This window comes from Piliocolobus tephrosceles, chromosome 6 (assembly GCF_002776525.5).
Source record: "Piliocolobus tephrosceles isolate RC106 chromosome 6, ASM277652v3, whole genome shotgun sequence".
Taxonomy (NCBI): domain Eukaryota; kingdom Metazoa; phylum Chordata; class Mammalia; order Primates; family Cercopithecidae; genus Piliocolobus; species Piliocolobus tephrosceles.
In genome coordinates this window covers 83,602,755-83,628,167 of record NC_045439.1, presented here as the reverse complement: position 1 = coordinate 83,628,167, position 25,413 = coordinate 83,602,755, and the positions used below count along the sequence as shown (strand labels likewise).

The following is a 25,413-nucleotide window of genomic DNA, read 5'->3' as shown; positions in this document are numbered from 1 at the left end:
AGAACATTTTGTCTTGGTCCCATTTTCCTTGATACAGGTAGAAAATTGAACTGACTTAGATCAGCATTCCTTCCTCTTAGCAGGAAGTCTTGCCCAGGGTGGCATGATCAGGCCAAGTGCCTTGCCCGGTTTTGTGCAGTGGGAATCATAGTCAGACTGTTTCTCAGCTGCCTATGAATTGTGTGGTGTTAGGACTTGGGGTTACAGTGGAATTGGATGGATTCTTGGTGAAAGGATACTTTCAGGCATCCCTTTTACATTAGCATTGTCAACAGATTGACAAACAGGCTGAAGTCTAGGCCTGCTTTGAAGTACAATACAGAAGAAGGGAAAAAGTACAAAAGAAATCCACTAATAGTTCTAGGGCATAATCAAGTACATAATTAACAGCATTTGAGAGGCTATAACTCCCCAAGTTCACAGATAACGTGGTAAGACCATTTGTGATTACCACTTATGGTTAAGAATATGATTAAAACAGAATAATACTTCTACTGCATTTCAGGGATTTACTGATAATCAGTTTTCTCTGGTGATTGAACCAGTAGTAAAATAAATAAAACCAGCTTCCTCTTTCTTCCTTCCTTTCTCTCTCCTTCCTTCCTTCCTTCCTTCCTTCCTTCCTTCCTTCCTTCCTTCCTTCCCTCCTTCTTTTTCTTTTCTTTTCTTTTTTTTTTTTTGAGACGGAGTCTCACTCTGTCACCCAGGTCAGAGTGCAGTGGCACGATCTCGGCTCACTGCAACCTCTGCCTTCTGGGTTCAAAAGATTCTTCTGTATCAGCCTCCCGAGTACCTGGGACTACAGGTGATCACCATCACGCCTGGGTAATTTTTGTATTTTTAGTAGAGATGGGGTTTCACCATAGTGGCCAGGCTGGTCTTGAACTCCTGACCTTGTGATCCTCCCACGTCAGCCTGCCAAAGTGCTGGGATTACAGTGTGAGCCATTGCACCTGGCCCTCCTTTACTTCTTTGTTTATATTAGCTGGCATTGACTTTGACAGATGGGCAGGTGGTAGTTTGTGAGACTGAGACATGGCTCCTTGTATACCACTGTATTTGATAATGAGCTCAGCTCTTCATGCAGGGGTTTGGGGGTTCCTTTCTATAATTCTAAAGCTTCTCCTGCATCTGAGAATGACATCTGTTGGGCTTCTTAGGGCCTCTGGTAGATATTTCCTTACAAGGAATGCATGCTGGATCTGAAGAGGTAGTTTAAAGTGGCATTAAAGGCAGAACGTTTAGTCTAAGCCTGTTAATCACTGCATTCCTGTGCTCACCAGATTCTGAAAATGTCAGGAAGTGAAAGACTAGTATGAATTTGGAGGTCTTGGCCTCTACTTGAGTAAGTATAGTACCTCCATTAATGTTCTTAGTCCATGGTGTGGGGTTATCACCAAAGGGAAATACTGCTATGGATGTAAACAGGAATTTTTCCATTTAGTAACCTCCAATTTTTCCATTTAGTAAGCCCTGTTACATCCTTGGCTTCTGGTCTGTAGGAAAACAGTTCCATTTATTTCATCCTTTCCTCTGGAATGTTCTTAATCTGATGTTGGCAGATCCTGACCTCACTCCCTGCTCACTGCAGAGGGGCTGGCTTGGCTTATGCAGCAGGCCTCCCAGGGGAAGTTTCCAAGCCAATCAGAATGTCCTCTTTTAGTGTCTTTCCTTATACCTTAGGATACTGTCTGAATCAACAGAAGTGCTGAATGAACCCTAGGTGGAGTGGAAGGGTAAGAGAGAGTATGCTCGCACTCTGAATTTTGTTTCCTGTGGACCTAACTCCAAGTTTTTAAATTAAGCCTGATTTTTTTTTTTTAACTCTTTCTGCCATTTCCACCTTGTCTTACGGAAGTGTAACCCTAAGCAAATTATGGGCAATTGGAGGTAGGCATCAACTTTAGTTCCTGGGCAGTTCCTGAGAGTATTGGTTGAGGCCTGGCCTTCACCCTAGTGTTTGGTTTAATTCATCAGTGTACATTTCTCATTCTTCTGAGCTGGCTTCTAGAAGCCAGGCAATTCAACTGTATAGAGCCTGTCAAATACCATAGCTTTTCAGATTTTTCCAGTTAATGGATCTCTGGGGTTACGGAGGGCACAGTCCCTCCATTTGCTGGCAATAGTTGGGTTGCTGGGAATGTTGGTCCCACTTCTGAGCTGACCCAGAAAGTATTAATATATCTCACTGTGGTGTGAAGTACAGACTGTCTTGTTCTCCTGAGACTGAGGGTCTGCATTCAGGAAGAGGCTGCCTAATATAGACAACTGGGTTGTTTGTTTGCCATTGGCGCAGGGAAGACTAGGAGGTGGAGAAAGTCTGATCTGAACCCAGGATAGAATCCTATGTGAGAGATAAATTTGCTACTCTTTCAGTTGAAATTTGGACTCTGAATCCCAAGGGAAGGCACCAGTAGGTCAGTTAATACTTCTTGTTGAGGCTTGCAAAAGACACTGCATTTCTAATAAAGCGTTTACCCATCCAAAAGAGAGATCCTGATTTGGCATATAAAACTACTGCCTCTTCTGGTTATCTTTCATCACTTGCCTGAGTTTGAAAAGGTAATAAATGGTTTGTGTTTTAAGAAAAGAGGCTCTTCCCAAGACCTGAGGCTTTCTCATTCCTACCAGCTGGGCCCATTGCTAAAATGCTTTCCAGTGGGCTTGCTTCTGCCTGGCCAGCACCTGGGCTGCCCCAGCTTGTAATTAGCCTGCCTTTGCTTCATAAGCTTCCCAGGGTGTGGTTCTTCTTCTAAAAGCTTGTATGAATTGCTGTACTGTCTCTTTATAGTTTAAAAATGAATCCTTTTTTGTTCTTTGCAACTCATTTGCTTTTTTCTTTTCTTTTCTTTAAATTACTATTAACACCTGTTGATTCTTTTTTTTTTCTGATTGGCCTGTCACTGCATTCCTGCTCCCCCTCCCTCTAGCTGGGTTTGTCAAGTCGCCCATGTCAGAAACTAAGCTCACGGGGGACGCCTTTGAGCTGTACTGTGACGTGGTCGGGAGCCCCACGCCAGAGATCCAGTGGTGGTACGCAGAAGTCAACCGGGCAGAGTCTTTCAGACAGCTGTGGGACGGTGCTCGGAAGCGCCGTGTCACCGTAAACACCGCCTACGGGTCAAACGGCGTGAGTGTGCTGAGAATAACCCGGCTCACCTTGGAGGACTCTGGGACTTACGAGTGCAGGGCCAGCAACGACCCCAAGAGGAATGACTTGAGGCAAAACCCCTCCATAACATGGATTCGAGCCCAGGCCACCATAAGCGTCCTTCAGAGTGAGTCCAGCACCCTACAGTAGTAGTACTGTAGTCATTAGAGGTGGCCCAATGACCCTTCCCTTCTGCATCCTTTCCCTCTTCCCCAGTATGATCACTCACCCCACCCCTTGTCTTCGTTTTTTTTTCAAACCCATGACCCTTCTGGTTGTAGTGTATGAAAACATCTGTGGCAACTTTTTTTCTTCTTTTCTTTGCCGTCCTTTCTGCCTCCCTTATTCCCCAACCCTTCTCTGTGTCTTTCTTCTCAGGAACAAAGAACTTGAGGAAATCCGTGACTGTCCAAAATCATCTGTGTTGGGGAGAGTTGCGGGGGGAGAACTGGGAAGCTTAAAAAAAATTAAAACTCACAAAACCAGGCGGTCCAAGGAGGGTAGTGTTGAAATGGTTTCTTTCCCTCCCCTTTGATTTTGTAGTAGGTTTCCTGCTATACTTTTGCTGATTTCTTCTCTGGTGCCTTTCTATTTTTGTTTCTTTCCCCAGTCTAACTACTTTTTATTTCTTCTGTTCTTCTGTTTGAAGCTCTCTAAGTAGCTGCCTTCACCTCTATGGTTTTAAGTTTGTGTCTGCCCAGCCTCTTCCCTTACTGTGACTTGGTGTCATCTTGTGATGGGAATGTTGCCATGGGTACAGTGTGGTGGTGTGTTTTGGTTGTTGGGTGGCATGTAAGCTTGGATATTTTCATAGTTCCAGCTCCTTTTCTTTTCTAAAACCGTGGCATTGCTTCTCTGATAACAGCCCTCTACTGCAGCAGTGTACTCCTCACTGGGCCTGCTAATTAGTCTCCTCTTTAAAAGCAGCCGCCTGGGACTTCCTTCCTATGTTTTGCTATTAGGAGTCAGGTCACACTAAGCTGCAAATTATTATTTTTTAACCTATCACACTGTCTGGAAGTCAGAGTTGCAGTTGATTCCTGTTCATGGTTTGACTCTGATGAGTAGCTGTTGGCACAGTGTGCTTTATCCCAGAGGATGGGAACTCCAGACATAGTGTGGGGACCACTCACACTGGCCCTTTCTTTGTGTCTTGAAAAAAGAGGGAACTAACTTCCAACCTGGTTTCTCGAGGTGATGGGGTGAGCTGACCAGCTGGCTCAGAATCTTCCCCTTGTAGCAGGTATGTGTGAGACGTATGACACTGGGACTTTTGTGGCTACTTCTCTCTCTTTCTCAAAAGTGACTTGCTACCTTGTGTTGGGAAGCAGAGGGAGGGAGAAGCCACCACAGAACCAATGTTACTGGCCAAGAAGAGTTCTGGCCCCACATCAAACCTGATTATAATTGAGGGGACATTCACTTTTGGAAAGATCCTCTGGGGTTTTCACCTTTTCTTTGAGGACACAATGAGAGATCTATAGCCAGTTCTAGCTTAAAGAGCTGATTGATCTAGAGAAAGTAAGACTAGTAAAATCTTGCTTTGATGAGGAATTTGGTAATACGTAAAGTCGTAAGACACGGGCCTTGAGTCTATATACTTACATGGAAAACAGCGAATTAGTGTCTGTTCTTTGTAGCCACTTGAAGATCCCTATGGGTAAAAAAAGAGTCCTTTGTAGGGCAGTGGTAGGAGAGGCTGCTGCAGTTGGCACTGTTGAATCAGAGAACCTGCTTCTGGAAAGAGGAAAAGAAAACTTTGTCTATGTGAAAATGGGGAACATTAACCCAGTGATTTTTTTTTTTTTTTTTAACAATATTTCCCCCTGCACGCCTCCTTCTCCTGCCCCCCTTGCTCCTTTCCTTATAAAAGCAGAATTACCTACATGGCCACAAAGGGCTGTGGAAGTTTATAGATATGGACTGGGCTGGGCATTTGCACTTGTACTTCCAAGAGCCTGACTCGTAGCTAGAATGGCCATGCCAAGGAGCTAGAAAAAGATGTGGCTTTGGGATACTGACCTGCCAATCCCGAGAATACATAGGATTACCCCAGTTCACTTAGAATTGTCTGCATGTGGTTGAACCAAATCTTGGCTAGACTCTCTTCAGACTTCCCCATCAGTCAGTTAACCCTAGTTAGCTGTTTTGGAGAGCCAGGAGGTTGCTGCTGCTGCTGCTGCTTTTTTTTTTTTTTTTTTTTTTTTGAAACACCCTGGATCCAACTCTAATTGGATTGTTTTATGATCTCAGCATCCCAAAAGACATTGCCTCTATGGGGAGGTCAAGTGTTCTATCTAAGAATGACCTCCTGGTAGTACTTTCCCCAGAGCTCGTTGAGTATGTAAGGCAGGAAGAGAAGTGTGCCCAGTTTTTAGGTATGTCTCTGGCCATATAGGGTAAGGGTCTCCTATCCACTGCTTTTAAATAGACATCAGTGGCAGGTAAACACATTTGAGCTTCTCCTAAATGTTCATCTCTCTTGGACTTTGACTGGGCAGCGCTTGGCCACAAAAATAAAAGCCCCACCTTCATCCTGGTGCAGAATGCAGATGAGGCACCATGGCCAAGGAACTTGGTATAGCACTGTTTTTCATATACAGCAATCACAGGAGGCAGGTTACCCTACCCCACAACCCTCCTATGGTGCAGAATCATATTTAAACCTATTTAAATTATCCACTTGCTCCCAGCTGACTCTCTCCTGGATCTTTAACACTTAAGGGAAAAAGTGCTTTCCTTTGCCTTCCAAGAATTCTTGACAGAAAGTCTACCAGGTTGCTTTCATCAACTTCTTAATCTCCCTGAGCTGCAGTGGTCATTTGCATCGCCACAGGTAAGAGTAGCATTTACTTTGGCCTCCTTGTATTTAAACATCTGGAAGCTCTTGGCCTCATTCTCAGAGTTTACCCTTTCTCAGTGCAATCTGAGAGGAATAGCCAGAAGGAGAGTCCCAAGTGGGACAGAAAATGAAATTGGATAATAAAAATTCAGTAAAAACCTAAAAGCGTGTTTGGGTTTTAATGTTGCCTTTATATTTTTTTAATTTCTCTTCTGTGGAGTACTGGTTCTATCTTTTTCTCTTTTGTTTTTGCTTGGTTTTGATTTTTCTTGGAATTGTGATGCTTTCTGCTGATGGTGTGTGTGCGCGCCTTCCATTGCAGGGTTTGCAGCCGTTTCTGCTCGACTTCTTAAGGCCCAGGGATTTGGCTTCTGTCCAGTGTGTCTTGGAAACCATGGGACACCACTGCGCTAACGTGTTTACATGCATCTGCTTCTGTCTTAGTGGCTGCTATGCCTCCATTATCTGTACACAGAGACCCTGTTTGATGTTACTGATAAGGACCAGTGCTGAATGGAAGATAACCGTTATCCTTTTGCCAGAGTTGGAAAATAGAACTAATTTCTTAATTGAGCAAACTTAAGGTTTTGCTTTATTACAAGTTTCTTCAAAGACATTAACTCTACAAATCAGAAATGTTACATCGGTTAGGAGGTCCTTAAGACATTACATTTTCCAGGTATCCCACGACTTCCCCATGCTTTCCCCCTCCCTGAATAGCAAGCAGCTTAGTTCCCATGGAGGGAAAGAGTTCTTTCCTCAAGTTAAGGCTCAGCGCAATACTGTATAAAATGGTGAGGGGAGCTGCTGCAGAGCTGTAGACAGGAAGTGGCTAGACACAGGGAAATGGGAAGTCAGTCAAGGGTTTCTGAGAGAGAATTGGAAAACAAATAGCAAATACCTCTTATTGTGGTTGGGAAAAGATGGTTAGTGTAGACTTAACCTGGAGATGTTTGACCAAAAGTAGAGAAAACTAAGCCTGGGGAAATAATGAAGACAAAGCACATTAACAAAAGACAACAAACCTAGAAATGTGTTGACTTTAATGCAGTGATGGATTTCAAAGTGCTTTAAAGATGAAACTTTCAGGAATAACATAGAGTGATTTTAAGCATTTCTGTTCAATGTATTATAATATTTGACTCAAGTAGGTTATTTTTGTAGATAAGCTAGTGATCCCTGGTTATCTAAGCGCAGCATAGAACCAGAGGTAAAGTATGTCCTAGGACAAAAGGTGGCGGGGGTGGTCTTGGGGCTGGGGGGCAGGGATAGAGAATTCAGTCAGATACGTCTTCTTGGCCCAGCTTTGCCATTAGTAATACTTATGGCCTTGCACAAATCGTTTCACTTTTCCAGCTCTTAAAATTTAAGAGTGGGATTCAATGAACTCTTAAGGGCCTTTCTAAAATTCTAGGAGCCCATAATACCAATACAATATTGCACTCTAATTATATTTTCTTAGAATGGAATGTGTTTTAAAGTGCAATTCTGGAAAAAAAAAAAAAAAAAAAAAACTTGTTTTGGGAATAAATATGGCTGGAGAGGAAGAACTGATGATGCTTTTTCAAGAATTTTGCCTCCAGGAAATTTGGAAAATGCAAGTGACTTCCAATAGGAAGTATGCTTTTAGAATCCAGTGTTTTTTTTCTGCATAAATAATGGCCATGGCTGGTTTGCCATAGGTTTAACATTTAAATGTGGGGAAAGTTATACTTGTATTATCTAATTATTACTGTTCCAAGGCCCAGTGACACAATAGGGAGTATATTATAATAGGTATATAAATGATACGGCCTTTGTCTTCAGAACGATAAGGTGGAGCCTGGTTTTCTAATTGAATCCGAATTGTTTGGTGGTTCTTTTAAAAAGGTGGTATTCAAAAGCGTAAGTGGATTGTTACCAGTACAAGCACCCATAATACTCCCATTCTTTCACGTCTAGGCCAGCTGGTCTTCAGGCTGTTGTCTGCGCTAGTGGTCATTTGCTTATAATCATTGTTTTTCCTTTCTTGACTTCCTCCAAAGTGGTAAAGTTTCCTCATGTGGTCCTGTCTGCCCTCCCTCTTTTTCTAGTTTCCCCCTCCTATCCCGTCCAGTTCTCAGGCCAGGGCTACAGAGGATGGAAGGCTATTGCCCCCTATCATTGTGCACTCTTATTACAGAGCCAAGGATTGTCACCAGTGAAGAGGTCATTATTCGAGACAGCCCTGTTCTCCCTGTCACCCTGCAGTGTAACCTCACCTCCAGCTCTCACACCCTTACATACAGCTACTGGACAAAGAATGGGGTGGAACTGAGTGCCACTCGTAAGAATGCCAGCAACATGGAGTACAGGTGAGAAGGGTGGGCAGCTCCTGGGAAGGTGGGAGGGAGTGTGGCTGAGCTTACTTGACATTCGTAATCCATAGTTGTGCCATGCAGGAGGGACATGAGATATATTTGGCTCTCCCTTGGAGAGTCCAATCCAGTATATCTCAGGTAAGGCCCAGTAGTCTAGAAAAGATTCCCAAAGGATTCTAATGAGCAGCCAGATTTGAGAACCATAGATTATCCCCTCACTATAATCATAGAGAAACTGAGGCCATGAAGTAGTGATTTGTTCAGGGTAACAATACTAGTCAATAGGAGAGTCACACTTAGAATGTAGTCTCTTTGCCTAATCCAGTCAGATCGAAGTTAGGTTTGAAGAAACAGATTGAAGTCTGCTTTGTGACTGTAGAGCAAGACATCTCCCTAAGCCATCTTTCCACTGGGTAGATTTCCTAGTGAATTCCCTTTTAGGAGTGTGTAACATCACTGTAACCTGATAAGTACCAGCAGATGCAGGGCTCTTAAATGATCTGGAGTGAGGATGGTAGCCTGGAAATATCCTTTGAAGAAAGAAGGATATTTGCTGGCTAGAGTTAGCCAGCACCCAAATATTTGGTGCTTTTTGGAATATCTAGAACACATGGCACCCCATGTTTCAGAATAGTTTGTTCCTGGTTGAAAACTGTCTGGAAAAGAATCAGCTAATCCTGCTTAGAAGGTTAATGCAGTGCAAAGAAAGAGAGCACTGAAGTGAGACCAGGAAAGCCGGTGTACCCGTGATGGCAAGGGCATTCTGCAGGATATTGCAGCATTGAGACCTTTTCACACCCCTTATTTAGTTGATCCAAATGAATCTGTGGCTCCTCCTTTTTTCCCGAGCAAGGAAAGAGTGACTCTTGGCTGCTTTAAGGCCAAATACTGTATTTAGTAAGTTCTAGAACCAAGGCTGGGTTCCAGGTCTTCTGATTTTCTAGAAATTTTTCTAGAATTGCTTTTATTTTATCTGCTATGCCATTCGCTTAGTGGCAAGGTAGTTAACCTATCTCCACTGTAGTTTCTTCTGATAAAAAAAAATTAGAAATTTAGCCTCAGTGATTTTCCTGATAGTTTGGAAAGGATTAATCAAATAAAATTGTTAGGTGGAATGAAAAGCATTTTTTTCTTGTTCTGTCCATTAGTTTTACAGACTTGATTTTTTGTTGTTATTTTATTGAGACAGGGTCTGGCTCTGCCTCCCAGCCTGGAGTGCAGTAGTGCGGTCTCAGCTCACTGCAACCTCTGCCTCCCGGGCTCAAGCCATCCTCCCCAGTAGCTGGGACCACAGGTGCACACCACCACACCCGGGTAATTTTTTTTTTGTATTTTTTGTAGAGACTGGGGTTCACCGTGTTGCCCAGGCTGGTCTTGAACTCCTGAGTGTAAGCAGTCCTCCCACCTTGGCCTCCCAAAGTGCTGGATTTACAGGCGTGAGCCACTGCGTCCAGCGTCAGACTTGTTTTTTATAATACCTCCTTTAAGATAGCAGACATCCAATCATGTTTCTCTTGGGTCTTGTACTATTGCCTGCAAAGTGTTGAGCTTTAACTTGATGAAGTTTCAGCCTGACTTTATAAAATGCTTCTTCTCTCTTTTTTTTTTTCCCCCTCAACTTATTTGAAGCTCTCCAAGGGTGTTGTGTATCTCTAGAGTTTTTCAGGGATTTTACATTTCGTGGAGTAACAACTGATGAGTTCCTTGGGCTACTTAATAAGTCAGCCGGAAGAGCCCATTTCAGAACCCTGCTTCTGCCCAGCCTGTAGGGGATGTTATCCCTTTGCTTTAATTTCTTGCTAATAGCTAGTCCAAGAGAATGGTGTGGGGAGATTTTGAGCCTATAGGCATGTACTCAAGTGTAGGAGTTATCTTCCCAAGTATTTCTCAAAGAACTTAGAAGTCTAAGAACTTCAGTCTTAAGTTCAGGACTGAGTTTGAGGAAGGAGCAGCAGCTTTTTCTTCAGGGCTTAGACCCAAAGAACTTCAGTTTAAGCCCTGAAGAAAGAGCTGCTGCTCCTTCCTCAAACTCTGGAACACTTGTTTGATAAGAGCAGCTGACTTGTCTCTTTTCCAATTGGGAGCATACTGATTTAAGAAGAGGCATCGTGTCACATTGAGAAGACACCTTGACTGCGTCTCGCAGAATATTGTGCTGCTATGTGGATATCTTGAGACAGTCCTGGGGATAGGCTGTGTCTCTCCTTGTCCATAGTCTCTTAACCTGTGTTTCCTTTTTGGAATGAGCAATATAAGATGGATAAATGCATTAGGCCAGTGAGTGGTTGAGTTTAGGAGTTTTTCTTAGACATTAAATAGTGCAGTAGAGATTTGACCATCACAGGTATCATATTTTAACCCCTAACCAAAAGAGCCAGAGCTCAGCCCTATATAAACATTTATCCTCTGATCTGGAGGCTGCTGTTTTTCTTTTTTCTGTAATTACTCACTGACCTTTCTGCACATGTTTGGTGTATGTGCTTGTAGGCCAGAGTGTACTGAGCTGATGTATAGTTGGACCTCAGGGGCAAGAAAGCTTGTTTGGGATCACCCTGTGTGATTGAGATGAAGTGCTGTTCTGGCCCTATATACGACTTTTTCTTTTTTTCTTTTTTGTGAAACAGGGTCTTACTCTGTCACCCAGACTGGAGTACAGTGGCATGATCATGGCTCACTGCAGCCTTGACCTCCCAAGTTCAAGTGATCCTCCCGCCTCTTAGCCTCCCGAGTAGCTAGGACTATACGTGCACCACCATGCCCAGCTAGTTTTTTTAATTTCTTGTAGAGACAGGGTTTCGTCATGTTTACCAGGCTGATCTCAAACTCCTGGGCTCAAGCAGTCCACCCACCTCAGCCTCCCCAAGTGCTGGGATTACGGGTGTGAGCCCCCGCGCCCGACCCATATACTCTTCTTACAGTCCTTCCTGTCACTCTGCTTAACTTGATCTGAATCTGTGCACAGATACTCACTCTGTGTTCACTCAGTGATTCATTCATTTATTCATTCCCCTGTCGTATTCCAGGCACCAGGCAAGGTGCTCGGTATGAGATAGTATGCCGAATAAACAGTGCCTATCCACATAGAACTTGGTCTCTTGGGAAGCCGTACATTAATCAAGTAATCACATAAATATATAATCACACACGATAAGTACTGTGAAGAAGTACAGAGTAGTATGAGAGAGAATGTTGTGGAAAGGGATGACGTTTAGATTGGGGCTGGAATAAACTGACATGTAAGCCAAGACCTGATGGAAAAGGAGTTAGGTAGACTAAGGGACAAGAAGAGCATTCTCTGTAAAGGAACATCTTGTGTGGAGGTTTTGAGGTGGGAACAAGCTTGGTGCTTGAAAAACTGAAGAGAGACCAGAAGAGCTAGACAGTGGCATGGGATGGAGCTAGGGATATAGACAGGGGCCAGATCATGTAGGGCCCTGGGGTTTATCATAAGACTTTTTGCTGCATGTCCATGGCTGATGCTCTGATGGCAGATTTTTTCCTTTTCCTTTATGCTTGGGTCCTGTTAGCGAGTAGACTTGTGGAAAGGCATGCTACTAAAGGACAAGGTAGGAAGAACAGAACTACCAAAACAAGGTCTTTGGAGAAGCTCAGAAAACTTGTGCTTTTTGTTTGTTTGTTTCTCTTGTTTTATCTAACTGGAACCACCAGGTGAACAAGAGGTTTTCAGTGATTTTTGTTATTTGCTTTTGTTTTTCTGAGATAGAGTCTTGCTCTGTCGCCCAGGCTGGAGTGCATTGGTGTGATCTCGGCTCACTGCAACCTCTGCTGCCCGGGTTCAAGTGATTCTCCTGCCTCAGCCTCCCAAGTAGCTGGGATTACAGGCATGTGCCACCACGCCCGGCTAATTTTTTTATTCTTAGTAGAGACGGGGTTTCAGCATCTTGGCCAGGCTAATCTTGAACTCCTGATCACCCGTCTCAGCCTCCTAAAGTGCTGGGATTACAGGGGTGAGCCACCACACCCAGCTGTGATGGTTTTATACTGTATATCTGAATATAAACTATAGTACTTTGGACATCCTTCTATTTCGATTACTTCTTTTGCATTTTGTTTCTCCCAATAGACCAGAGCATCCTAAGGTTAGGGACCATGTTGCCATTCCATCTTTGTATTCTTGGCACCCTGTAAAGAGCAAGACATTAATGTTTTAGGATGCATAGAGAGGGATTTTTGCTTTTAGTTAGAAGGAGGTGAGTTGCATTGAGGGTTTGGAGAGCAGGATCCCGGATTGTCCCTTTGATTCTCCTTCTGTTGTATATTTTGACCGTTCCCAGTTTCCTCACTTGGTTTTTCTTCTCATCTCTGCAGGATCAGTAAGCCGAGAGCTGAGGATTCAGGCGAATACCACTGCGTATATCACTTTGTCAGCGCTCCTAAAGCAAACGCCACCATTGAAGTGAAAGGTACAACCCAGCAGAGGCTGTGGTGTGAGCCTCTCACTCTCCTTCCAAGACAGTACCTTGGTCTGGAGTCCCAGTCTTCAAGCTCCTTTTCTTTCCATGTCAAGACACAATTTAATGTTATGGTTAGGCCACAGGCTCAGGATCCTGGCTGCCTGGGTTTAAATTCCGACCCCATCATCTACTAGCTGTGTGGCCTTGGTGGTTTACTAACTTCTCTTTGCTTCCTTTTCCTCATTTTTAAAATGAGGATATCAGCAGTACTTACATCATGGGTTTGTTAGGAGGATTAAATAAGTTAATAGATTGAACTACATAAAATTGCTGTTTTTATATGTCAAAAATGTTTCAATGTTGGCAGCTCCTATGGCCCAAGGCTTTGTAAAGCTCTTAGGTCAGTGCCTTACAAGTATGATTACATAGGTCTTCTGTGGGCCAGCAGGATTGAGGGGGAAGGTACAGTGGGTACGGTGTGCAGAGTGGACATCAGCTGTTTGTAGATAATTCATTACAATTGTAATAGAAACCTTTGAAAGATGAGGCAGTAGTAGAAAGTTCCAAGAAGGGCAAACAGAACTTTAAAAGTTGGAGCTACCCAACATTGTAAGTCCTATGTTATTTCAAAGAAGCATCTGAGACCCAGAAAAGTGAAACTTCTAGCTCTCTGTCACACAGTGGGTTTGTGGCAGAGCTAGTCTAGAACACAGGTCTTGACCCCCAATCCAGTGTTTTTTCTACTCTCACAAAATGATCATGAGGAGGCAGGGCTACTGTTTGAGGTCAGGTTTTCTATTTTCAGTCTTTCTCATTTTGCTTAGTAAGGACACCGACTTGTTCTTTAAATCCATAGAGTTATCCCTAGAAGCTAGAAGGACAAATTTAGGAGAAGGAAAGGGCCTATATAATAGGTATTCAGGTCTTCCTAAAATATTTGTAAGATTAAGAATGCAGATTCAAGAAAGGCTTAGACACATTCAAGGTTTCCATTATATGGTGTTATTAAATGAAAGTAATATCTTGGTGACACAGCCCTCACTTGTGAGTTAATGTAGGGATGGCCACTGCCTCCTCCATCTGCCAGTTTGATTCTGAATGCCTAAAGGAGTTACAGTTACAGGTCACAGTGGGCCAGAGAACTTGGCATTTCAGTTTTTCAGTGGCTTTTCTTGGAGAAATCTTGGTTTCTACCCATTTTAGAAGAATGCCACATGTATTCAACATGAGGATGAAGGATGTGGGAAAACATTTTCTCTAAGCCAGTGAGGGCGTTCCCCAGCCTAGGTGAGCTGAATTGTGTAGGGAGACTTCTCTGTGAGACTTGAGGCCCTGCTGCATTTCCTGGCTGAGCCTTTGGCACAAAGTCCAAGTGCAAAGAGGCAGGGTGGGTGAGGGAAGGAAAGAGTGGGGTGTCTAGTTCATTGTGCTCCCCAAGCCTGAGATAATTAGTCCTAACTAACTGTAATTGTTAGTGACTTTGAGTTGATGATTTCTAAATAGCACTTTCAAGAGTGAAAACCGAAATGGTTTTTCCATCTGTTTGGCTGCTTAAGAAAGTGGGGTTTAGTGGCCCTAGAGGCATCTTTCTTCATATTCTCTTCAGCAGGTAGGAAGCAGCAGTTGCCAGGGTCAGAGAATAGGATGCTGTAGGCCAGGAGTATTATCAGAGCAAGTTACAACTTACGTGTTATATTCAAGGTGCTTACTGTGCACTGTTGCATTCTCACTGTACAAATAGTCCTATGAGGAAGGTGAGGCAGGTGGTGGTATCTTGGTTTTACAGAAGTAGACCTTGAGAGAATTCTGTTTTATAAATAACCTAAACCACATTCTGGACCACCTTGTATAGATATACTGTGTGTTTCTCTCTCAGGAAAATTTGTAAAGAATTCTATTCTGTCTTCTCTCCCCAACACCTGGATAGAAAAGAGCTGAATGTTTAATGTCTTGTCTTCCAAGTTATGGATAGTTGAGTCTGGTAAAGACTGTGAACACTTCGCTTTTTCAGTATATGTTTTTAAAGGTTTGCCATAGGCCCAGGATCATATTCTGAGCTCACTTCCAATTGTGGTTGGGGTAGAAAAACTGCCTTGCATTTAGAGTAGTACATGTCTGTATGTTAGTTCCCAAAACATTTTAATAGAAACTCACATTTTATTCCCTTAGTGTCTCTGGGGTGGCGATAAGAGACAGTATCTTTTTTTTTTTGAGACGGAGTCTTGCTCTGTCGCCCGGGCTGGACTGCGGCGGCCGGATCTCAGCTCACTGCAAGCTCTGCCTCCCGGGTTCACGCCATTCTCCTGCCTCAGCCTCCGGAGTAGCTGGGACTACAGGCGCCCGCCACCTCGCCCGGCTAGTTTTTTGTATTTTTAGTAGAGACGGGGTTTCACCGTGTTAGCCAGAATGGTCTCGATCTCCTGACCTCGTGATCCGCCCGTCTCGTCCTCCCAAAGTGCTGGGATTACAGGCTTGAGCCACCGCGCCCGGCCGAGACAGTTATCTTTTTATAGCTGTAGCAATTTGAAAAATCTGCTGAGTAATAGAGAGTTAAGAGGTGGTTGTACTTGAGAACAAAGAGGTTCCGAGAACATCAGTGGCCTCTTGGCTGAAAGGAATCTGAGAATCTTCCTGTGTGGCTTTAACTGAATCGGCACATCAGGGCATATAATTCAGACCATGCATATATATTTCTTCAGCGTCTATTCTGCTGTCACCCATTTCTTTCCTATCTGCCTTTTCCTGTCTTTCAGAACATTTCTGGGGTGGTGTTTGGGCTCAGCACTGTGGGAAGAGATTTAGCCTAGCCAGTGACTGGGCATTATCTGTCAGATTACCAAACCTTGAGTTATCTGTGATCTACAAAAGAAAAGAAGGCTGCAGGAACCAGAGAGAGGGATGGTGGCCTGGGAACAGAGCCAAGATGGTCATGTTTTTTAACCAAAGCCTGTAGATCTCCGTCAAGAAAATTTGGAGGATAGGAGTTATCTACATGTAGTGGGGGAGGCCATGTATCTGAAGCAGGTTTTTAAATTCTCTTCCTTTTTTTTTTTTTTTTAAAGGACACAATGTGACATAGTATAAACAGGAAGATACTGTGGAGGGTTACGTTTCTCAGGTATTCGGCAGGTGATCTGCACAGATGTGGAGAAGGAAGATGGACCTGGGCCGGTTAGGAGAGGGAAGACAGCAGTGATGAGGCCTTGTGGAGCCCAAAGCCCCGCCTCCCTGGGGGTCCACTCAGCTAACACTGAGGAGGCATCTCTATCCTCAGCTTGTGACTCTTCAGAGGCTGTGATACCAGAGAGTGCACACCTTACAGAGAATTCATGAATGAATAGATGTTGAAATTTTCTATCCCTATAATTTTTCAACCTTTTGCCCCTTACTCCTTCCCTCTTCTCCTTCCTTCCTTTTCTAAAATTAAAAATAAAGTGCTCACAAAAAAGCAAATTGAAAATCCGGATATCATTTACAAAGTAAAAAGAAAAAAACTGCTCTCATGACTCCCAAGCACTATCCTTATCCCTTAACCATTTTGATTAGTACAGCAAAGAAGGAGTTTGAATTGCTGTTTTTGGAAAAGGATTTTGTTGGTTACCCAATCCTCTGCAACAGATATGTCACTGCCTCTTGTGAGAAGCAGAAGGGGCTTGAGCCTGTTGTCTTACTAGGTTCATCTCACCCTTCTCATTGGACATTTCAAATCAGTTTCAGTCATTTGGTTGCCGTGAGAGCCAGGATTGATCTTGTTTTTCTCCTCCCTTAGCTTTCTCTATATTTGACTATTAAGAGAATAAAGGTTAGGATTTCTGTAAGTGGCCTTGCCCTGCCTTCCTATTTCCTACTCTGTCATGGTACGTTACAAATGACGTATTAATCCAGACTGGCCAAGGCAAGTGTGGTGGGGATGAAGATCATTGTGAAGAACAGTGATACACAGACCACATTCGCACGGCACTTTCAGCATGCACAGCATCTCCACCGTCCTTTCTTCACTGACAGTCAAGAAAGGCAGTTGTGAGGATGCGTGGAGGATATGACATCCTTTAGGTCAGAACTGATGTCAAAGCAACCTGCTTCTGACTCAGAATTGCCATGACTTGAGAAGTCTTTGAAGGCATAATGATACGAAGCTGCTAGGGCATTTTGAACATTAACTTCAGCCCAAAAACCATGCCTGCACTTTGTTTTCCTCTCTTCAGGGTGCCACCCTGACTTTCCTTAATAAGAATAAGAATAGCTAACATTATTGCACACTTACTGTGGGTCAGGCACTGTGCTAGGTGCATTATTTGTTCCTTTTCTCTCCTTTAGTCTCCACAACTCTATGGGATAAGTGTGATTATTATCTCCACTTCCCAGGTGAGAAAATTGAGGCTTGAGGGAATAACTGGCCCAGTGTCACAGAGTTTACTGGTGGAGCCAGGGTTCTCACTCAGGCACCCTAGCATTAGATCCTGTGCTCCTAAGCACCAAGCCATGGTGCTCTGTTGAGCATGTAACATTTAAAAGGCCTTGACTAAGAGTTAAGAGAAATGTGTTCTAATTGTGGTCCTGCCATTAAACACAGTGTGACTCTGACCAGTCACTTCCCTTCTCTGGGTCTCAAGCTTCCTGAAGTGCATGATGAAGTAGAATGAGATAGCTCATCTTCAAGGTTCCTTTGTTCTGTGTGGCTCTGATGGTCTGGGTTCCCTTATGTGGACAGAGAGGAGAGGTTATGTATTAGGGTTTCCTAGAGGGACAACTTACAGGAGATATATATATATATGGGGGTTTATTAAGTATTAACTTACATGGTCACAAGGTCCCACAGTAGGCTGCCTGCAAGCTTGAGGAGCAAGGAAAGCCAGTCCGAATCTCAAAACTGAAGAACTTGGGAGTCGGATGTTTCAGGGCAGGAAGCATCCAGCACAGGAGAAAGATGTAGGCTGGGAGAGGTTGGTTATTGAAGGAAGTGACTTCCAAGACAATTTTCCTAGTATTATTGGAAAATTTCAATTTGTCAGTTTCTCAGCTTGGAAAAGTCACCTGAATGACTCCCACACCTCTACCCACTCATCTCCCTGTCTTGTGGTGGGGGTATCTGACCTCCGGTACTGGTGCCAGGAAAGGTGATAGAACAGTGGTCTTCAATCTTGATTTCATTCATATGAACTGTGGCTTGGGCATCAGATTAAGGCACATGAGGTGATTATGGTGTATAGCCAGGGTTGAGGATCACTGTCTTCGAGGAAACTTCTACACCTCTTACTCAGTGGTTTCACCTGCAGAAGGAGGCACCTGTCCTAGACTGCTGTAGTGTTCACAACCAATGATGAATCTGCTGTGGGTGGAGAGTGCTTGTTGAGCCTGCATCCTTCTTGCTTCCGTCTTGACCAGTCTCATATTCCTTCTTGGGCATAGCTCTTGGCAAGCAGTAAATCTTCACTCTCCCATTGCCTTAAGCCAAGTGTTCATTTTGTCCACCACAAAGATAGGTGTTTTTGGGATTTGATAAGGTTGTATGAAGGAAGCAAACAGACCGTGAATGCAGAATCTCTGTGTTTACTTGGAAACAGCCTACTCATTGACAACACCTTTAAGGATAGATTTTCTTTGAAAATGAATTGCTAGGTTATGAACATGCTTTAAAAAGTGAGCACCAAGGCCGGGCGCAGTGGCTCACGCCTGTAATCCCAGCACTTTGGGAGGCTGAGACCGGCGGATCACGAGGTCAGGAGTACAAGACCAGACCATCCTGACCAAGATGGTGAAACCCCGTCTCTACTACAAGATACAAAAATTAGCCAGGCGTGGTGGCGGGCACCTGTAGTTCCAGCTACTCAGGAGGCTGAGGCAGAAGAACTGCTTGAACCCAGGAGGCAGAGGTTGCCGTGAGCCGAGATCGTGCCAGTGCGCTCCAGGCTGGGCGACAAGAGCGAAACTCCGTCTCAAAAAAAAAAAAAAAAAAACTGAGCACCAAATAAGCTGTGTCTGTAAAGAGGTCTTATATGTTGATCGCTTTCTTAAGTCTGTTCTGTTAACTTTATTTAATATCATCTGAAACATGCTTCCGTGGCCTGAGTTGACAGTTTCTCCAGCATCCAGCCTGGCTTAGAAGCTGACCCTTTGCTCTTAGTGCCCCAGGTTGGGTAGCAGAAGGTACTAAGGAACATGTATTTGTCCTCAGCCAGAGTCCCAGACTGCCCAGATAATGAAATTGGGTCAGGTGCCGTTGGGTAACTGAGACTATTTTGGGACCCCTGTGTTGCTATTTATTAGGATACTGGAGGGATATCCATGAACCAGTGTGACTAGAATATGTAATGAACAAGGCCAGAGAATGAATGAATTCCTGAGTGGATCAGAGATCTCTTCTAAGGGTCTTTTTGTTAACTTTGTTGCTCCTACCCTTCGCTCTTGCCACTTAGTCTGTGCCCCACTAAGAGGGTAAAGGGAAGCTCAGGGTATTGTCTCTGTCTCCTTCAGGATATGAAGGTTTAGTTAGACACTCAGACCTGCTTTTGGACCAACAAAACCTGGTTAAGCAGTCCCTTATTAAATGGCAAGCCCATAGAAGGTGAGGCACTAAAATAGGCCATTAATCAGATAATTTATCAGTATCTGACCTGATTAAACCTTATTTTTAGAGCTATAAACAAAAGTCCTGTTTGTATCGGCAAATGGGGAGAGCACATAGTAATCAGTATCTTTGATTTCTTAGAACTAATGACAGAGTCCAAACCTTAGCCTTTCCTTTCCCTGACTGATGTTTAAATGCTTGACCCTGAATTCCAACCATGTTCTAGATTAGTACAGAGATGTAATTTAATCCTCACAAGACCTCTGAAACATGTATTACTCTCATTTTACAATACTAAAACTCAGAGATTTGACGTGATCTGCCCTGGGTTACTCAGTTGGCGAGTAATAAAGTTGAGATCGAGTCCAGAATTCCATGTTTTCAGGTCTGAAGCTCTGCTCTTTCCGCTGTACTAATACAGAATAAAATCTGACAGGTATATCAGTTATGCTTTGGGTCTAAGGTGTTCTAGCACATCTACAAGTAAAGATAACTTTTGGGCTATTTGCTCTGCAGTTACCAGTAATGCGTGTGTGTGTGTGTGTGTGTGTGTGTGTGTGTAGAGATACACACACATAAAAATATATATAGAAATATATATATTTTTAAATTTTACTTAAGTTCTGTTACATAGGTATACATGTGCCATGGTGGTTTGCTGCACCCATCAACCCATCAGCTAGGTTTTAAGCCCTGCATGCATTAAGTATTTGTCCTAATGGTCTCCCTCCTCACATGTTGTATATTTTTATTTTTGTAGACTCTGTTCTAGTTTATTTCCCCTCAGTATGTTAAAGTACAAAAAGCATGGTCTCTGGATTCAGACAACCCTGAACTTGGATTTTAGCTTTACCATTTAAACATTAAGTTACTTTTCCAAACTTGAGTTTTCCAATTTAAAAAAGTGGGGTAATGTCTGCTTCATCAATTGGTATATTTGTATCTATTCTTACAAATATGTGTAATAAATTACCCCAAAACTTAGTGGCATAAAATGATAAGCACTTATCACCTCACAGTTTCTGTGAGTCAGTAATTAGGGAGCAGCTTAGTGGGGTGTTCCCGCTTGGGGCCTTTCCTGAGATATCTGTCAAGCTGTTGGCTGGAGCTGCAGTCATCTGAAAGCTTGACCAGAGCTTGGAGGATCCACTCCATGTGTACAGCTCACTCACATGGCTCTGTAGTGCCCTCAGTTCCTCAGTGTGCCGGCCTCTCCATTGGTTGGTTGAGTGTCCCCGAGTATGGCAGCCACCCTTTCCCAGAGTGTCGAATAAAGAGGGGAAGTGGTGTTCTCCTCCTCCCATACACCAAGGCAGAAGTGAAGACTGTTTGAGCCCCTTTCCCAGTCTGGGCCTTTAAGTCTGGGTCCTTTCAGAATAGTGACTTTTCAGAGGCAGTGCAGCTGCCAACTCAGCTTTTAGCATTCTAGATGGTTCTAATGTACAGTCTTGGAAATGAGTCCCCAAAGCAAAAGCTGATAGTACTGAATTCATAGTACTATTGCCAATAACTGACCCAAAGTGGGTGTCCTCTTTGGGTCAAAGGAGAGTGAAAATGGGACAAGGTACCACATATAAGCTGATATCTGAAGTTTATATCTCTAACATAGAACATTCCCCTGAGCTCCAGGCTTGCTATTTTACTGCCTACTTGATATTTTTACTTGGATGTTAAATAAGTATTTTTTTTTTTTTTGAGACAGAGTCTTACTCTGTCGCCCAGGCTGGAATGCAAGGGCATGATCTTGGCTCACTGCAACCTCCACCTCCCGCGTTCAAGCGATTCTCTCGCCTCAGCCTCCCAAGTAGCTGGGATTACAGGCACCTGCTACCATGCCCAGCTAATTTTTGTATTTTTGTAGAGACGGGGTTTCACCATATTGGTCAGGCTGGTCTCGAACTCCTGACCTTAGGTGATCCACCCTCGTCGGCCTCCCAAAGTGCTGGGATTACAGACGTGAGCCACCGCACCTAGCCGTATGTTAAATAAGTATCTTAAACTTACCATGTTCTTCTAGACCTTGACCTTCTGGTTTTTACCGCCACTATTTCTCTGTCTTTTAACAAAACAAACTAAGGAAACAAAAAACACTCATTCTTTTGCAAAACCTTCCTCATCTTAGTAACTGTCAACTCCATTCTTGTAGTTACTCAGGCCGAAACCTTGGTGTCATCCTTGACTCCTTTTCTTCCCACAATCCACATCCAATCTATTAGCAAATAGGTTAACTCAACCTCCAGAATATGCCTGGAATCTCACCATTTCTCGTTATTTCCACTATGACTGCCCCTGTGGAAACCAGCCTCTCCCTTGCCTGGGTTACTTTAATAGCCGCCTGCTTGGTCTTGCTTCCACTGCTGTCTCTGCCATTCTTGTTCACATAGTAGCCACGGGGAGCCTGTTAAAACACACCCATCATGTTATTTATACCTGCACATAGTATTCACCAGTGGCTTCCCAGCAGACTCACTGTAACTGCCAAAGTCATGATGGTGGCCTACAAAGTCCTGCTTAATCTGGGTCCCCAGTCTCTCTGATTTCTTTTATCTCCTGCACTCTTCTCCTTGCTTACTATGTTTCAATCAAATCCTCTTTGCTGTTCCTTGTACATAACAAGCACAGTCCTACCTCAAGACCTTTGCATTTCCCTCGACCTAGAGTGTTCTTCCTACAGATATGTGTGACCTACTCCCTTCTTTTCTTTTTTGCTGGGAGACCAGAGTTTTACTACTATTTAAATCGGTCTCCCCTAGCTTTCAGGGAGCAGAGTTTCTAAGGAAACTTGGTGGGTGGGGCGAAGCCAGTGAGCCAGGAGTGCTGATTGGTTAGAGATGAAATCGTAGGGAGTCAGGAGCTGTCCTCTTGTGCTCAGTCAGTTCCTGGGTGGGGGTCACAAGATCAGATGAGCCAGTTTATTGATCTGGGTGGGGCCAGCTGATCCATCAAGTGCAGGGTCTGCAAAATATCTCAAGCACTGATCTTAGGAGCAGTTTAGGGAGGGTCAGAATCTTGTAGCCTCCAGCTGCATGACTCCTAAACCATAATTTCTAATCTTGTGGCTAATGTTAGTCCTACAAAGACAATCTAGTCCCCAGGCAAGAAGGGAGTCCATTTTGGGAAAGGGGTGTTACCATCTTTGTTTGAACTATAAGTTTCTTGCAAAGTTAGTTCAGCCCGAGCCCAGGAACGAACAAGGACAGCTTGGAGGTTAGAAGTAAGATGGAGTCAGTTAAGTTAGATCTCTTTCACTGTCTCAGTCATAATTTTGCAAAGATGGTTTCAGTCCCTCCCTTTGGGTTTTAAAACACCTTAATCTTAAGGTGTAGGCTCTGAAGATGAAAAAGGCCTTCGATCACTATGGCTTCTTCCTGCTGATAGGGGACGTAGTGGGAATGGGAGTGAACCCCAAACTGAGAAGAGCGGAACTACTTTGTAACTGTCTGAGTGTACTCTTGCAGACTTGGCTGGGATTTCAGGGCTTGTGTGGGAAAAACATTACTACTCTCATTTGTAGTTTTACTGCAGTGTTTAAGTGAACAGCCTACTATAAGGTAAATAATGAGTCCTAGGATGAGGAGCACAGTTCCCAATTTTAAAAGCAAAGATTTGAAAGTATTAGTCTGGGGACTTCTAACCCACAAAGAATTCAGAATTTCGTCTGAACTGCAGGAAAAAACCTCTAGAACAGCTAACAACAGTATACTATAGTTTTTCTTTTGAAGCATAATTTTTCTCTCTCTAGTCCCCATTTTTATTAAAAACAAATCATGATAGAACTAATTTGTTTACAAAATAAACTTTAGTCTTACTGTACTTGGCCTGATTATTTGCATAAAGTGCAGCAAGAATAATTATTTTTCACTTAGGGTTTTAAAATTGGCTTTGTCAGAACTCTGTTCCATGAAGAATCTCAGATAAGACTTTCAAAAAGTCGAGTCCAGCCATGGCTTTGTACCTTCAAATACTTACGAGTTGGGCAAATTCCTCTCCTCTTGAGGTCCCAAGATAACTTGGGGTTCCTGGCCTGTCAGAAAGTGACATTCTTAGCCAGGCGCGGTGGCTCACGCCTGTAAACCCAGAACTTTGGGAGGCTGAGGTAGGTGGTTCACCTGAGGTCAGGAATTCGAGACCAGCCTGGCCAACATGGTGAAACCCCATCTCTACTGAAAATACAAAAATTAGCCAGGTATGGTGGCAGATGCTACTTGGGAGGCCAAGGCAGAAGAATCACTTGAACCCGGGAGGTGAAGGTTGCAGTGAACCAAGATCACACCACTGTACTCCAGCCTGGGCAACACAACGAGACTCCATTTCAAAAAAAAAAAGGTGACATTCTTTACTTACCGCAGGTCAGGAACCTTGTATATACTCCCTTATTTTCTTCACGACCATGCTAAAGTTCACTTCATCACAAAAGCCTTACCCAACCAGTCTGACGTATCTGGCGTGTAGTGGGTGCTCAGCAGGTGTTTGCCAGATGAATGAAGCATGGCTGGCTGGAGCAGCACATGGTAACCCTTCTGCTTCTGTCCCCACCTGGACATGCTGGGTCCTATGTGGCTATGGAGCCTGCTCCTTGGAGTGCTTGGAATTTATCGACTGAAGTAGGCTCTGACAAAGGGTGACCAGGTTGAACAGTCAGCCTAAGAAGTGACGGAGTAGCTGTGGGAAAAGTCTGGCTTTGTGGGAATGAGATAGAGCCAGGTTGACCACTTCCTTCTGTAGTAAGAAACTTTGCCTGGAAAAATAAAAAGGTACTTCCTTTGTAACATACTGTCTAGAAAACACTTCACACTGAGTGTTACTCAGCAGGCCTCAGTTTGGCAGGGACTGGTTACAGAGACAGCTTGGGGCCTTGCCCAGTGCATGCCCATCCAGGTGCGTCTGGAGGGTGAGTCTAAAACCAGTTTGTGCCTGGGAAGCACATTCTGTGACTAGTAGGACTTTGCATTGTTTTTAACCCAAGAAAAGCCAAGCCAGTAAAAGGCGGAACATAAGATTAGCCCCAGTGCAATTGTACAGGCTTCTACAGTCTCAAGATGAATGTTTCGACATCCTATTTATCTATCCAAGAACATTGGGAGGTAGACGAGGACACAAGATGTCTCCATTTGATAATGGCTATAGCAGCAAAGCCCAGAATAACAAAAGAACCAACAAAACTGGAATTGGGACCAAGGCATATCGATTCTCTTTCCTATCTTGGATAACAGAGTGACATCTAGCCTGCTTTGAGTTTTATTGCTGTCAGATTACTGTAACCCAGCCAGGCGTGGTGGCTCACGCCTGCAATCCCAGCACTTTGGGAGGCTGAGGCGGGCAGAGCATCTGAGGTTAGGAGTTCAAGACCAGCCTGACCAACATGGTGAAACCCCATCTCTCCTAAAAAACAAAATTAGCCGGGCGTGGTGGCTCACGCCTGTAATCCCGACACTGGGAGGCCAAGGCGGGCAGATCACCTGAGGTCAGGAGTTCGAGACCAGCCAGACCAACATGATGAAACCCCGTCTCTCTTAAAAATACAAAATTAGCCGGGCATGGTGGCGCATGCCTGTAATCCCAGCTGCTCAGGAGGCTGAGGCGGAAGAATCACTTGAAACCGGGAGGCAGAGGTTGCTGTGAGCTGAGATCGCACCATTGTACTCCATCCTGGGTGACAAGAGCGAAACTCTGCCTCCAAAAAAAAAAAAAAGGGCCGGGCTCAGTGGCCTGTAATCCCAGCACTTTGGGAGGCCGAGACGGGTGGATCACGAGGTCAGGAGATCGAGACCATCCTGGCTAACACCGTGAAACCTTGTCTCTACTAAAAAATACAAAAAACTAGCCGGGCGAGGTGGCGGGCGCCTGTAGTCCCAGCTACTTGGGAGGCTGAGGCAGGAGAATGGCATAAACCCGGGAGGCGGAGCTTGCAGTGAGCTGAGATCCGGCCACTGCACTCCAGCCTGGGCGATAGAGCGAGACTCCGTCTCAAAAAAAAAAAAAAAAAAAAAATTACTGTAACTCCTTGAAACTTACTTAATTTTTAGACTACAGTTGCTGTTTATTTCTTCCTAAGTGATCCCTATAAATAGAGAAGAGCAACAGCCTCTAGTATGTCT

At 44.0% G+C, this 25,413-nt stretch overlaps 1 protein-coding gene across 2 annotated transcripts in view; it reads left to right on the top strand.

The window, feature by feature from the left end:
- Window positions 1–25,413, top strand: part of NPTN (neuroplastin) — a 71,950-nt gene that overhangs the window by 31,587 nt on the left and 14,950 nt on the right. The window contains exons 2-4 of one of the 2 annotated variants that reach the window (XM_023193094.3): window positions 2,931–3,278; window positions 8,155–8,326; window positions 12,662–12,756. In XM_023193094.3, coding sequence (XP_023048862.1) covers window positions 2,931–3,278; window positions 8,155–8,326; window positions 12,662–12,756 — 615 coding nt within the window. The remainder of the gene's footprint in view (window positions 1–2,930; window positions 3,279–8,154; window positions 8,327–12,661; window positions 12,757–25,413) is intronic. The other variant, XM_023193095.1, reaches the window with a different exon arrangement.